The 15,735-nt window shown below is 38.9% G+C and overlaps 1 protein-coding gene across 1 annotated transcript in view; it reads right to left on the bottom strand.

Moving 5' to 3' along the window:
* The window catches only part of LOC133543114 (protein kinase C-binding protein NELL1-like), an 881,729-nt gene that overhangs the window by 103,303 nt on the left and 762,691 nt on the right, over positions 1 to 15,735 (bottom strand). The window contains exon 15 of the mRNA XM_061887562.1: positions 8,559 to 8,654. Coding sequence (XP_061743546.1) covers positions 8,559 to 8,654 — 96 coding nt within the window. The remainder of the gene's footprint in view (positions 1 to 8,558; positions 8,655 to 15,735) is intronic.

Genomic DNA, 15,735 nt, shown 5'->3' with positions numbered 1-15,735 from the left:
CGATTCCCGCTTCCGCCATCCTAGTCACTGCCGTTGTGTCCTTGGGCAAGACACTTTACCCACCTGCTCCCAGTGCCACCCACACTGGTTTAAATGTAACTTAGATATTGGGTGTCACTATGTAAAGCGCTTTGAGTCACTTGAGAAAAGCGCTATATAAATATAATTCACTTCACTACTAAATGTCTGCATAAGGCTAAAGGCAGCCGCAATCCACCGCTTTCCACCTACATCTTTCTTCTTTGACGTCTCCATTATTAATTGAACAAATTGCAAAAGATTCAGCAACACAGATGTCCAGGATACTGTGTAATTATGCGATGAAAAGAGACGACTTTTAGTTGTAAGTGGTGCTGGGCTAAAATGTCCCCTCCAACTAATAACGTCACAAACACGCCTCATCATTCCGCGACGTTTTCAACAAGAAATTCCGCGGGAAATTTAAAATTGCAATTTAGTAAACTAAACCGGCCGTATTGGCATGTGTTGCAATGTTAATATTTCATCATTTATTATTAAATTATGGGGCGGCATAGCTCGGTTGGTAGAGTGGCCGTGCCAGCAACTTGAGGGTTGCAGGTTCGATTCCCGCTTGTGCCATCCTAGTCACTGCCGTTGTGTCCTTGGGCAAGACACTTTACCCACCTGCTCCCAGTACCACCCACACTGCTTTAAATGTAACTTAGATATTGGGTGTCACTATGTAAAGCGCTTTGAGTCGCTTGAGAAAAGCGCTATATAAATATAATTCACTTCACTTCACTACTAAATGTCTGCATGAATTAAAACACCTGCAAACTTGATAGCTGATCAACTAAGCTGGTGTTATTTAAAGTTAAAGGCCTACTGAAATGAGATGTTCTTATTTAAACGGGGATAGCAGGTCCATTCTATGTGTCATACTTGATCTTTTCGCGATATTGCCATATTTTTACTGAAAGGATTTAGTAGAGAACATCGACGATAAAGTTTGCAACTTTTGGTCGCTAAAAAACAAGCCTTGCCATTACTGGAAGTAGCAGACGATGTGCGCGTGATGTCACAGGTTGTAGGGCTCCTCACATCCTCACATCGTTTATAATCATAGCCTCCAGCAGCAGGAGCTATTCGGACCGAGAAAGCGACAATTTCCCCATTAATTTGAGCGAGGATGAAAGATTCGTGGATGAGGAAAGTTAGAGTGAGGCACAAAAAAAAAAAAAAAAGCGACAGCTCCGGGCGGTGACATTGGTAGCGTTTCAGATGTAATTAGACACATTTACTAGGATAATTCTGGAAAATCCCTTATCTGCTTATTGTGTTAATAGTATTTTAGTGACATTCTAAAAGCCATACCTGAAAGTCGGATGGCTGCGGTGAAGCCAGAGTCTATGAGAAAAGCCATCAATCAATCAATCAATGTTTACTTATATAGCCCTGAATCACTAGTGTCTCAAAGGGCTACACAAACCACAACACAAACCACTACGACATCCTCGGTAGGCCCACATAAGGGCAAGGAAAACTCACACCCAGTGGAGGAGCCAAGATCACAGCTGCTTTTTTGACAGCTGCTGCAGGAGGTAACATAATCCACTGAAGTCTCCGGTAAGAGCTGACTTAATATCCCAATTTTCCCATCCAAGAACTGGCTAGTTGACGGAGAGAAACATGTTCGCTTGACCGCTCTGTGTTAAAGCTTCTCAACTAACAAACAAACATTGGCTGTGTCTCGGTTGCTAAAGGCAGCCGCAATCCACCGCTTTCCACCTACATCTTTCTTCTTTGACGTCTCCATTATTAATTGAACAAATTGCAAAAGATTCAGCAACACAGATGTCCAGAATACTGTGTAATTATGCGATGAAAAGAGACAACGTTTAGTTGTAAGTGTTGCTGGGCTACACTGTCCCCTCCAACCAATAACGTCACAAACAAGCGTCATCATTCCGCGACGTTTTCAACAAGAAACTCCGCGGGAAATTTAAAATTGCAATTTAGTAAACTAAACCGGCCGTATTGGCATGTGTTGCAATGTTAATATTTCATCATTTATTATTAAATTATGGGTCGGCATAGCTGGGTTGGTAGAGTGGCCGTGCCAGCAACTTGAGGGTTGCAGGTTCGATTCCCGCTTGTGCCATCCTAGTTACTGCCGTTGTGTCCTTGGGCAAGACACTTTACCCACCTGCTCCCAGTGCCACCCACACTGGTTTAAATGTAACTTAGATATTGGGTGTCACTATGTAAAGCGCTTTGAGTCACTTGAGAAAAGCGCTATATAAATATAATTCACTTCACTTCACTACTAAATGTCTGCATGAATTAAAACACCTGCAAACTTGATAGCTGATCGACTAAGCTGGTGTTTTTTAAAGTTAAAGGCCTACTGAAATGAGATTTTCTTATTTAAACGGGGATAGCAGGTCCATTCTTTGTGTCATACTTGATCTTTTCGCGATATTGCCATATTTTTACTGAAAGGATTTAGTAGAGAACATCGACGATAAAGTTTGCAACTTTTGGTCGCTAAAAAAAAAGCCTTGCCTTTACCGGAAGGAGCAGACGATGTGCGCGTGACGTCACGGGTTGTAGGGCTCCTCACATCTGAACATCGTTTATAATTATAGCCTCCAGCAGCAGGAGCTATTCGGACCGAGAAAGCGACAATTTCCCCATTAATTTGAGCGAGGATGAAAGATTCGTGGATGAGGAAAGTTAGAGTGAGGCACAAAAAAAAAAAAAAAAGGCGCCAGCTCCGGGCGGCGACAGTGATAGCGTTTCAGATGTAATTAGACACATGTACTAGGATAATTCTGGAAAATCCCTTATCTGCTTATCGTGTTAATAGTATTTTAGTGAGATTCTAAAAGCCATACCTGAAAGTCGGATGGCTGCGGTGAAGCCAGAGTCTATGAGAGAAGCCATCAATCAATCAATCAATGTTTACTTATATAGCCCTGAATCACTAGTGTCTCAAAGGGCTACACAAACCACAACACAAACCACTACGACATCCTCGGTAGGCCCACATAAGGGCAATGAAAACTCACACCCAGTGGAGGAGCCAAGATCACAGCTGCTTTTTTGACAGCTGCTGCAGGAGGTAACATAATCCACTGAAGTCTCCGGTAAGAGCTGACTTAATATCCCAATTTTCCCATCCAAGAACTGGCTAGTTGACGGAGAGAAACATGTTCGCTTGACCGCTCTGTGTTAAAGCTTCTCAACTAACAAACAAACATTGGCTGTGTCTCGGTTGCTAAAGGCAGCCGCAATCCACCGCTTTCCACCTACATCTTTCTTCTTTGACGTCTCCATTATTAATTGAACAAATTGCAAAAGATTCAGCAACACAGATGTCCAGAATACTGTGTAATTATGCGATGAAAAGAGACAACGTTTAGTTGTAAGTGGTGCTGGGCTAAAATGTCCCCTCCAACCAATAACGTCACAAACACGCCTCATCATTACACAACGTTTTCAACAAGAAACTCCGCGGGAAATTTAAAATTGCAATTTAGTAAACTAAAAAGGCCGTATTGGCATGTGTTGCAATGTTAATATTTCATCATTTATTATTAAATTATGGGTCGGCATAGCTGGGTTGGTAGAGTGGCCGTGCCAGCAACTTGAGGGTTGCAGGTTCGATTCCCGCTTGTGCCATCCTAGTCACTGCCGTTGTGTCCTTGGGCAAGACACTTTACCCACCTGCTCCCAGTGCCACCCACACTGGTTTAAATGTAACTTAGATATTGGGTTTCACTATGTAAAGTGCTTTGAGTCACTAGAGAAAAAGCGCTATATAAATATAATTCACTTCACTTCACATCATTGATATATAAACTATCAGACTGTGTGGTGGCTAGTAGTGGCTTTCAGTAGGCCTTTAAAGTACCACTGAGGTGTGGTGAACTTAACCTCTGCATTTGAACCTTCCCCTTGTTCCACCCCCTGGGAGATGAGGGGAGCAGTGAGCAGCAGCGGCGGTGATTTAACCCCCAATTCCAACCCTTGATGCTGAGTGTCAAACAGGAAGTTAATGGGTCTCATTTCTATAGTCTTTGGTATGACTCTGGCGGCGTTTGAACTCACGACCCACCGCTCTCAGGGCGGACACTCTGAGCAGGCTCGTGTGCCGAGGATTGTGTCTTTTAAATGAGCAAATTGGGGAACACAATCTATTTAGCTTTGTTGGTCTTCATGTACTGTACATGAACATATATCTCCAAAGATGTTTTATAAAAGCAAAAACATGTCAAATATATCTCGTTGTTACAAACGCATACGGGTTCTAGCCAATGCTACAGCTTCCATCTTAAAGATCTAAAAAAAATTATTTAGGAATCTCCGGCGGGCCAGATTGAAAATCTTAACGGCCCCAGGCCTTCATTCGGAAATGCTGATTATCGGTCCTGCTAGACACCGAACTCTATTTAATAATACAACTCTAACATTTGACAACCAAACAATTAAACAAGGCGACACGGTAAAGAATCTGGGTATTATCTTCGACCCAACTCTCTCCTTTGAGTCACACATTAAAAGCGTTACTAAAACGGCCTTCTTTCATCTCCGTAACATCGCTAAAATTCGCTCCATTCTGTCCACTAAAGACGCTGAGATCATTATCCATGCGTTTGTTACGTCTCGTCTCGACTACTGTAACGTATTATTTTCGGGTCTCCCCATGTCTAGCATTAAAAGATTACAGTTGGTACAAAATGCGGCTGCTAGACTTTTGACAAGAACAAGAAAGTTTGATCACATTACGCCTGTACTGTATATACCTTTATATACATATATACATACATATATACCTATACTGTATATACCTTTATATACATATATACATACATATATACCTATACTGTATATACCTTTATATACATATATACATACATATATACCTATACTGTATATACCTTTATATACATATATACATACATATATACCTATACTGTATATACCTTTATATACATATATACATACATATATACCTATGCTGGCTCACCTGCACTGGCTTCCTGTGCACTTAAGATGTGACTTTAAGGTTTTACTACTTACGTATAAAATACTACACGGTCTAGCTCCATCCTATCTTGCCGATTGTATTGTACCATATGTCCCGGCAAGAAATCTGCGTTCAAAGGACTCCGGCTTATTAGTGATTCCCAAAGCCCAAAAAAAGTCTGCGGGCTATAGAGCGTTTTCCGTTCGGGCTCCAGTACTCTGGAATGCCCTCCCGGTAACAGTTCGAGATGCCACCTCAGTAGAAGCATTTAAGTCTCACCTTAAAACTCATTTGTATACTCTAGCCTTTAAATAGACTCCCTTTTTAGACCAGTTGATCTGCCGTTTCTTTTCTTTTTCTTCTATGTCCCACTCTCCCGTGTGGAGGGGGTCCGGTCCGATCCGGTGGCCATGTACTGCTCGCCTGTGTATCGGCTGGGGACATCTCTGCGCTGCTGGTCCGCCTCCGCTTGGGATGGTTTCCTGCTGGCTCCGCTGTGAACGGGACTCTCGCTGCTGTGTTTTGGATCCTCTTTGGACTGGACTCTCGCGACTGTGTTGTATCCATTGTGGATTGAACTTTCACAGTATCATGTTAGACCCGCTCGACATCCATTGCTTTCCTCCTCTCCAAGGTTCTCATAGTCATCATTGTCACCGACGTCCCACTGGGTGTGAGTTTTCCTTGCCCTTATGTGGGCCTACCGAGGATGTCGTGGTGGTTTGTGCAGCCCTTTGAGACACTAGTGATTTAGGGCTATATAAGTAAACATTGATTGATTGATTGATTGATTTGCCCAGGACTGTTGTAGAGGAAGACACTAAGGGATAAATTGTTGGGAAGGGGGACAATCCTAAAAGAATGTAGCAAGGTTCACAGGTTTAACACTAAAAGTGAAGGTTTAGTTTTGTTTTTGTTTTAATATATCAATATAGTCAATAACCTGAGGATACACACTCCAGTACAGTAGTGCTTTTTTGGCACCATTTCAGCTTCAAAACCAGTACATTCTATACAGTACCGGCCAAAGGTTTGGACACACCTTCTCCTCATTCAAAGCGTTTTCTTAATTTTCATGACAATTTATATTGTAAACTGAAGGCATCAAAACTATGAATGAACACATGTACTTAACAGAAAAAAGGTGAAATAACTGAAATCATGTTTTGTATTCTTTAAAATAGCCACCCTTTGCGCAGATTACTTTTTCGCACACCTTTGGCATTCTCTCAATGAGCTGCAAGAGGTGGTCACCTGAAATGGTTTTCACTTCACAGGAGTGCTTGATGCTGTATTTTAAGTATTTTCGTGAGAGCCATATGATTTTTTTTTTTTAACACTGAATACGACTATATGCGTGCATTTTTAAGAAAGACCAACATTTTTAGAGTGTAGTAAGTCTCTTATTCTTTTTTAATAACATTGTTATTCTGAGGCTAACCAACAATAAATAAAATGCTTCTTACCATTAATGCGACTTCTTGAACAGGTGCGGTAGAAAACGGATGGATGGATGAAAATGCATGAGAATGTTTTAGATTTTGAACGTTATTTTTGACACTGATTAGCAGTGGAATTATTCATTACTTATCATGTTAAGCAATGTCAGCTAAAATTGATCCGAGAGCCAGAAGCAGTCATCAAAAGAGCCACATCTGGCTCTAGAGCCATAGGTTCCCTACCCCTGTTGTGTTGGAATATGGGATTCATTATTGAACTATTAAATGAACTTAAAACATGACTTATTTTATATTTGCCAAAAATATTGGACACAATGAGATGTGACGCAAGTGTAAGCCACTGTGACACTTTTGTAAATGTTTTAAATGTTTTTTTTTTTTAAATGTCTGTGATGATCATGTAAATGAGGGATTTCTAATCACTACTATGTTGGAATTCTTATCAATTTTGATACTGTTGTTGATATTGTTCATTTTTGTTGTTGGACTTACTTTTGGATTGTTTTGTGTCATGTTTGTTGTGTCCTCTCAATTGCTCTGTTGATTGCTATTCTGAATGTTGCTGGGCCGGTTTTGGAATTGGAATTGTATTATTGTGGTATTATTTTGTTGGACTGATTAGTGCAAAAATAAAAAAAACAAAAAGGACTAAAATATATTACTCTGATTTTACGTATCTGGAAAATGTGTTTAAAATGCTACAGGGACCCATTACCTGCACGTAAGTGGCAAGGCCGTGACCTTCGATCCCTCAAATGGTACTGCATCGAAAAGCAACATCGGTGTGTAAATGATATCACCACACTCAGGAATACTTCAGAAAACCACTGTCAGTAACTACAGTTGGTCGCTACATCTGTAAGTGCAAGTTAAGACTCTACTACCTACTCAGTGGCCTAGAGTGTCCGCCCTGAGATGGGTAGGTCGTGAGTTCGAACCCCATCGAGTCATACCAAAGACTATAAAAATGGGACCCATGACCTCCCTGCTTGACGCTCAGCATCAAGGGTTGGAATTAGGGATTAATTAAAATTGGAATTGGAATTGTATTATTATGGTATTATTGTGTATTATTTTGTTGGACCAATTAATGAAAAAAAATAATAATATTAAAAATCATACTGTAAGTATTAATAAATGTGAAAGAGATGTGCATGTTTATCGTTCATAATTCTTATCCAAAACAAGAACACATATGCTTGGCCTTTTTATGTATTCGAAATAGAAAATAAATAACTAACAATTGAAAAAAATAAATAAAATAAGCACTCCTTTAGCACAGTTGTGGTTTTAGTAGATAACCCGCAACATGCCCACTGATACTATACACAGTTTTATAGTTAACACACGCTATTTTGCACTTAATTTGGACCTTAATAGTACCCTGTGTAGGTGCTACATAAATAAAACTTGGATTTGATTAGTTCACAAATGAATATATATATATATTTTTTAATTTGTTATTTTCTTTTACTTATTTGTCTGTCTGGGTTGCAGTACACATAGTTCTAAAAAAATGACTTTCCATAAGAAGGGGGTAAACATACAAAAACAGCAGACATAAAATGTTTAATTTACCCATTCTATCAACATTTGTAGTTTAATTTCACAGCAATATTCCTATTTCTGTTACTTTAAAGCATAAGTGTCAAACTCAAGGCCCGGGGGCCATTTCTGGCCCGCCGCAACATTTTATGTGGCCCGCGAAAGCCTGGAAAAAAATGGGTTATCAATAAAATACTTTTTTATTTATTTTTTTACTAAATGCATTTGTGTATTTTAAACTTTAATATTATCTGATCATGTCAATGATATTACAATATACTGTATTGTAAAAATATCTAATAGTTCAATATCCACTTGCCACCTTTATTTATCATTTTATAACAAGTTATACATACAAACAATCTAATAATCAAATGCATGTGCATTTCGATTAATCGTGATTAATCACAGGTTATTACCCGCATGCAACATGTAAAATACTTTTAAAAAATCAGCCCTTAAAAGCAGGCATGACTGTGATGTGGCCCTCAATAAAAATGTGTTTGACACTCCTGCTTCAAAGAGTACCGTCAAATTCTGGAGAGCATTTTCAGTCTTACCTGTTTCACAAAAGCGTCCTGTGAATCCTGAAGGACAAACACAAGTGTTGGGAGACACACACGTCCCGCCGCTCCTGCAGCCGTCTTCACAGAACGCTAGAAAGATGAAATATGGATTAAAAAAAGGTGTGTATAATCATTTCCACAACAATTAGAAACATGTTTCATCCGATTCAAACCGTTCCAACTTCAAATAGTTGGGAATAGCGGGTTTTCCCTTGAACATTTTCAAAAATTCCCAATTTTCACAGGTTTTCCAGGACATTTTTTCCCATTCGAAATGAATTGGACATTTTCTTAAACTTCCCCCATTTCCACATTTTTCGACCGATTCAAACAATTTCACCTTCAACGCATTCAACTCATCCTATAATTTTTTCAAGATGAAGAAATTTCCAGGAATTCACAGAATTCCCTTTTTTTTTTCAAATCTTTTTTTCTGGCGACTACTCCTTCCAGATTTTTCAGCACACTTCAACCGTCAAATCATTCCTCTTAATCAGGACAAAAAACAAAGTTGTTTTTTGAACTGGAAAAATCCCGGTTTTCGCGAAATTCCAGGAATTCATCAATAGCATTTCTCAATTACAAATGTCACCACTACAACATTTTCAACCGATTTGAAAAATTCCAAAAACAACCAATTCAACTCATCAGAAAATTTCAATTATTTAGCATTTTCCCAAAAAGCTCTTTTCCCAAAATTCCCATGAAATTCCCAAATTCAAATCGACACACTGGAAAAAATTCCTGGTTTTCGCGAAATTCCAGGAATTCCTCAATTACAAATGTCACCACTACAACTTTTTTCGACCAATTTTAAAAATTCCAAAACCAACCAATTCAACTCATCAGAAAATTCCAATTATTTAGCATTTTCCAAAAAATGCTCTTTTCCCCAAATTCCCATGAAATTCCCAAATTCACAGACATACTGGAAAAATTCCTGGTTTTCGCGAAATTCCAGGAATTCCTCAATTACAAATGTCACCACTACAACATTTTTCGACCGATTTGAAAAATTCCAAAACCAACCAATTCAACTCATCAGAAAATTTCAATTATTTAGCATTTTCCAAAAAACGCGCTTTTCCCAAAATTCCCATGAAATTCCCAAATTCACATCGACACACTGGAAAAATTCCTGGTTTTTGCGAAATTCCAGGAATTCCTCAATACCATTTCTCAATTAAAAATGTCACCACTACAACATTTTTCGACCGATTTGAAAAATTCCAAAACCAACCAATTCAACTCATCAGAAAATTCCAATTATTTTGCATTTTCCAAAAAATGCTCTTTTCCCAAAATTCCCATGAAATTCCCAAATTCACAGACACACTGGAAAAATTCCTGGTTTTCGCGAAATTCCAGGAATTCCTCAATACCATTTCTCAATTAAAAATGTCACCACTACAACATTTTTCGACCGATTTGAAAAATTCCAAAACCAACCAATGGAACTCATCAGAAAATTCCAATTATTTAGCATTTTTCAAAAAATGCTCTTTTTCCAAAATCCCCATGGAATTCCCAAATTCACATCGAAACACTGGGAAAATTCCTGTTTTTTGCGAAATTCCAGGAATTCCTCAATTACAAATGTCAACACTACAACATGTTTCGACCGATTTGAAAAATTCCAAAACCAACCAATTCAACTCATCAGAAAATTCCAATTATTTTGCATTTTCCAAAAAATGCTCTTTTCCCAAAATTCCCATGAAATTCCCAAATTCACAGACACACTGGAAAAATTCCTGGTTTTCGCGAAATTCCAGGAATTCCTCAATACCATTTCTCAATTAAAAATGTCACCACTACAACATGTTTCGACCGATTTGAAAAATTCCAAAACCAACCAATTCAACTCATCAGAAAATTCCAATAATTTTGCATTTTCCAAAAAATGCATTTTTTCCAAAAATCCCATAAAATTCCCAAATTCACATCGACACACTGTAAAAATTCCTGGTTTTCGCGAAATTCCAGGAATTCCTCAATTACAAATGTCACCACTACAACATTTTTCGACACACTGGAAAAATTCCAAAACCAACCAAATCATCTCATCAGAAAATTCCAATTATTTTGCATTTTCCAAAAAATTGCTCTTTTCCCAACATTCCCATGAAATTCCCGAAATTAACATTAACACACTGGAAAAAATTCCCGGTTTTCGCGAAATTCCAGGAATTCCTCAATACCATTTCTCCATTAAAAATGTCACCACTACAAAATTTTTCGACCGATTTGAAAAATTCCAAAACCAACCAATTCAACTCATCAGAAAATCTTAATTATTTAGCATTTTCCAAAAAATTGCTCTTTTCCCAACATTCCCATGAAATTCCCGAAATTAACATTAACACACTGGAAAAAATTCCCGGTTTTCGCGAAATTCCAGGAATTCCTCAATACCATTTCTCAATTAAAAATGTCACCACTACAACATTTTTCGACCGATTTGAAAAATTCCAAAACCAACCAATATTCGGCTAATCGTTTAAGTTTTATTCGGCTTTGGCCACAAATTTTCATTTCGGTGCATCCCTAACAAATATAAACATGCTGATTGGCAGCAGTTGAGAGGAAAAAACAGCGCTCAGCGGGACAAACAGGAAATGGAAACAAAATAAAAGCACTGATGGGAAGTAAATACGAAACAAAGAAGCAAAAACAGAAATGGAAATGACAGATCTTCACATAATAAATGCTAAATGGGTAATAATTGTATAGCGCTTTTCTACCTTCTAGGTTCTCAAAGCGCTTTGACACTATTTCCACATTCACCCATTCACACACAAATTCACACAATGATGGTGGGAGCTGCCATGCGAGGCCCTAACCACCACCCATCAGGAGCAAGTGTGACGTGTCTTGCTCAAAGACACAACGGACGTGAGTTGGGTGATAGAAGCTGGGGATCGAACCAGGAACCCTCAGGTTTGCTGGCACGGTTACTCCCCAAACCGCGCCACGACGTCCCCGAATGTGAACAGCATAAATACAGTCTATTATACAGCGTTGTTGACATGTGAATAATCTAAACACATTATACATTTACAGTACATGTACAGTCAAAAGGAACATATGCTTTATGCATAATGTTCTATATTTTCAATGGAACATAAAAATGTTGATGTTTACTTGAGTGATATTGCCATCATAACAGGACCGCGACTTAAACAAGTTGAAAAACTTATTGGGGTGTTACCATTTAGTGGTCAATTGTACGGAATAAGTCTCTTATTCTTTTTAATAACATTTTTATTCGGAAGCTCACTGATGATGAACAGGTGCGGTAGAAAAAACGGATGGATTAAAATGTATGAGAATGTTTTATATTTTGAATGTAATTTTTAACACTGCGATTACCAGCGGAATTATTCATTATTTATCCTGTTAAGCAATGTCAGCTAAGATTTATCCGAGAGCCAGATTCAGTCATCGAAAGAGCCACAGGTTCCCTACCCCTGAATTAGGAGGTGTGTCCAAACTTTTGGCCTGTATTGTATATAACTGCAAAATGAGAAGAAAATGTTTAATTCTGCCAGAAAACTGTCCTCAGCAGTAACAAAAAAAAAGCATACGAGACAACGTGAATAAGGATAATTTGTCAGAGCTTCTAACGAGCGGGATTAAAGGCCTTCTGAAAGACGGGAGAAAAAAAAAAAGCCAGTTAATTGAGTAAGTTCATTAAAGAAAAAAAATGACTGGAGTATGTCTAAGCTTAATTAGTAACACAATTTGAAAGATGAGCCTTAATGAAGTGCAGCATCTATTTACAGTGAAGTCACGTGCATCCAACGTCACTCCTCCGAGTGTTGGGAACATTAACCACAACAAATACGCTTAAATCACAGTTCAATGCCACCGGCTCAACATTTGAGTGATTTGAAAAGTCCTTCACTCCCGGCCTGATTGCGTCGCCGCTAATAAACCTCAAACTGAAATATTAACTGCGCTTATATTGACTCCATCCGTCCCCGCCGCTAATTACCGTTTCGGCACCATCAGCACATCGCAAAAAGACTTTCAAACCTCAATAGCCATCGTTATACTTGTGATACATTATTAAGTGTATCCATACTCATCTAATGAATTGGGCTGCAGTAGAAGTAATGTTCAGGCCTCATTAAGTCCCTCTTTTAATACGCATGCTATTTTGTTAATTGTATGATGGAGTCTTCATTCCACGGCGAGGGAATACGCACAAAGATAAATTAACACTGAGGCGCAGACGTAGATCCTTCCACACAAAAGTCAATCAATCAATCAATCAATGTTTATTTATATAGCCCCAAATCACAAATGTCTCAAAGGACTGCACAAATCATTACGACTACAACATCCTCGGAAGAACCCACAAAAGGGCAAGGAAAACTCACACCCAGTGGGACGCCAGTGACAATGCTGACTATGAGGAAACCTTGGAGAGGACCTCAGATGTGGGCAACCCCCCCCCCCCCCCTCTCTAGGGGACCGAAAGCAATGGATGTCGAGCGGGTCTAACATGATACTGTGAAAGTTCAATCCATAGTGGCTCCAACACAGCCGCGAGAGTTCAGTTCAAAGCGGATCCAAGACAGCAGCGAGAGTCCCGTCCACAGGAAACCATCTCAAGCGGATCAGCAGCGTACTAAAGTAGGTATCTCTGCAAAAAGTCAGTGTTCAAAAGCAAGAAAAAAAAAATTAGGGTTATTTTATTTGAGTTAAGCAAAATTATCTGCCAATAGAACAAGAAAAGTTGGCTTGTCAAGACTTTCCAAAACAAGCAAAATTAAAGGCCTACTGAAATGAGAGTTTCTTATTTAAACGGGGATAGCAGGTCCATTCTATGATCATTTTGCGATATTGCCATATTTTTGCTGAAAAGATTTAGTAGAGAACATCGACGATAAAGTCCGCAACTTTTGGTCGCTGATAAAAAGTGAAGTGAATTATATTTATATAGCGCTTTTCTCTAGTGACTCAAAGCGCTTTACATAGTGAAACCCAATATCTAAGTTACATTTTAAAGCAGTGTGGGTGGCACTGGGAGCAGGTGGGTAAAGTGTCTTGCCCAAGGACACAACGGCAGTGACTAGGATGGCGGAAGCGGGAATCGAACCTGCAACCCTCAAGTTGCTGGCACGGCCACTCTACCAACCGGGCTATGCCGCCTTGCTTTTACCGGAAGTAGCAGCCGATGATGTCACTGGTGTGAGGGCTCCTCACATCCTCACATTGTTTATAATGTGGCTCCTCACATCCTCACATTGAACAACACCAGGGGGAGCTCCACAAACCACGTTAAACCCAGATTCCGATCTAACAAAGGTCTTAACTCATTCTCTTTCTATGCCACATCAATGTGGAATGCACTCCCAACAGGTATAAAAGTAAGTGCATCTCTATATTCCTTCAAAAGCGCTCTAAAACAACACCTCCAGGCAACTTCAACACTTTACTAATACCCTCCTCCATTCACATCCCATCTCCCCGGATTATAAACAACTCAAATGTACTTCTAATGTATATACTTGTTCTTATGCTATGTGAACTCACTATGTTCTCTGCTGGCTGTACATATCCTACTAAATAAGACCAACACTGTTTCAATGTCCACATTTCTCTGTTGATGCAATTGTTGATGACTGAAGTTCTGATATCAACCAAAGCTCCTCATCCCACCCCCCGGATTGTAAATAATGTAAATAATTCAATGTACATACTATGATGATTAACTTGTGTGATGACTGTATTATGTTGATAGTATATATTTGTACCAGGAATTGATTAACATGGACCCCGACTTAAACAAGTTGAAAAACTTATTGGGGTGTTACCATTTAGTGGTCAATTGTACGGAATATGTACTGAACTGTGCAATCTACTAATAAAAGTATCAATCAATCAATCAATCAAGTTTATAATGTGGCTCCTCACATCCTCACATTGTTTATAATGGGAGCCAACAGCAGCAAGAGCTATTCGGACGGAGAAAACGACAATTGCCCCATTAATTTGAGCGAGGATGAAAGATTTGTGGATGAGGATATTGATAGCGAAGGACTAGAAAAAAAAATAAAGTAAAAAAAAAAAAAAAAAAAGGCGATTGCATTGGGAGCGATTCAGATGAAATCCCTTATCTTTCTATTGTGTTGCTAGTGTTTTAGTGCAGTGGTCCCCAACCTTTTTATATCCGCGGACCGGTCAACGCTTAATAATTTATCCCGCGGCCCGGTGGGGGTGTCCTTTTTTTTTTTCTTTGTCATGAAAAAGGGAGGTTTTTGTGGTTGGTGCACTAGTTGTAAGTGTATATTGTGTTTTTTATGTTGATTTAATAAAAAAAAAAAAAAAAAATAATAATATATATATATATATTATATAAACAATGGATGTCTGCTAACTTTTTGCAACTCAACGCCAAAAAACGGAAATGCTGATTATCGGTCCTGCTAGACACCGACCTCTATTTAATAATACAACTCTAACATTTGACAACCAAACAATTAAACAAGGTGACTCGGTAAAGAATCTGGGTATTTTCTTCGACCCAACTCTCTCCTTTGAGGCACACATTAAAAGCGTTACTAAAACGGCCTTCTTTCATCTCCGTAATATCGCTAAAATTCGCTCCATTCTGTCCACTAAAGACGCCGAGATCATTATCCATGCGTTTGTTACGTCTCGTCTCGATTACTGTAACGTATTATTTTCGGGTCTCCCCATGTCTAGCATTAAAAGATTACAGTTGGTACAAAATGCGGCTGCTAGACTTTTGACAAGAACAAGAAAGTTTGATCACATTACGCCTGTACTGTATATACCTTTATATACATATATACATACATATATACCTGTACTGTATATACCTTTATATACATATATACATACATATATACCTGTACTGTATATACCTTTATATACATATATACCTGGACTGGCTCACCTGCACTGGCTTCCTGTGCACTTAAGATGTGACTTTAAGGTTTTACTACTTACGTATAAAATACTACACGGTCTAGCTCCATCCTCTCTTGCCGATTGTATTGTAACCCGGCAAGAAATCTGCCTTCAAAGGACTCCGGCTTATTAGTGATTCCCAAAGCCCAAAAAAAGTCTGCGGGCTATAGAGCGTTTTCCGTTCGGGCTCCAGTACTCTGGAATGCCCTCCCGGTAACAGTTCGAG

Source organism: Nerophis ophidion, linkage group LG25, assembly GCF_033978795.1.
Source record: "Nerophis ophidion isolate RoL-2023_Sa linkage group LG25, RoL_Noph_v1.0, whole genome shotgun sequence".
Lineage (NCBI taxonomy): Eukaryota > Metazoa > Chordata > Actinopteri > Syngnathiformes > Syngnathidae > Nerophis > Nerophis ophidion.
This window is presented reverse-complemented; position numbering and strand designations above follow the sequence as displayed.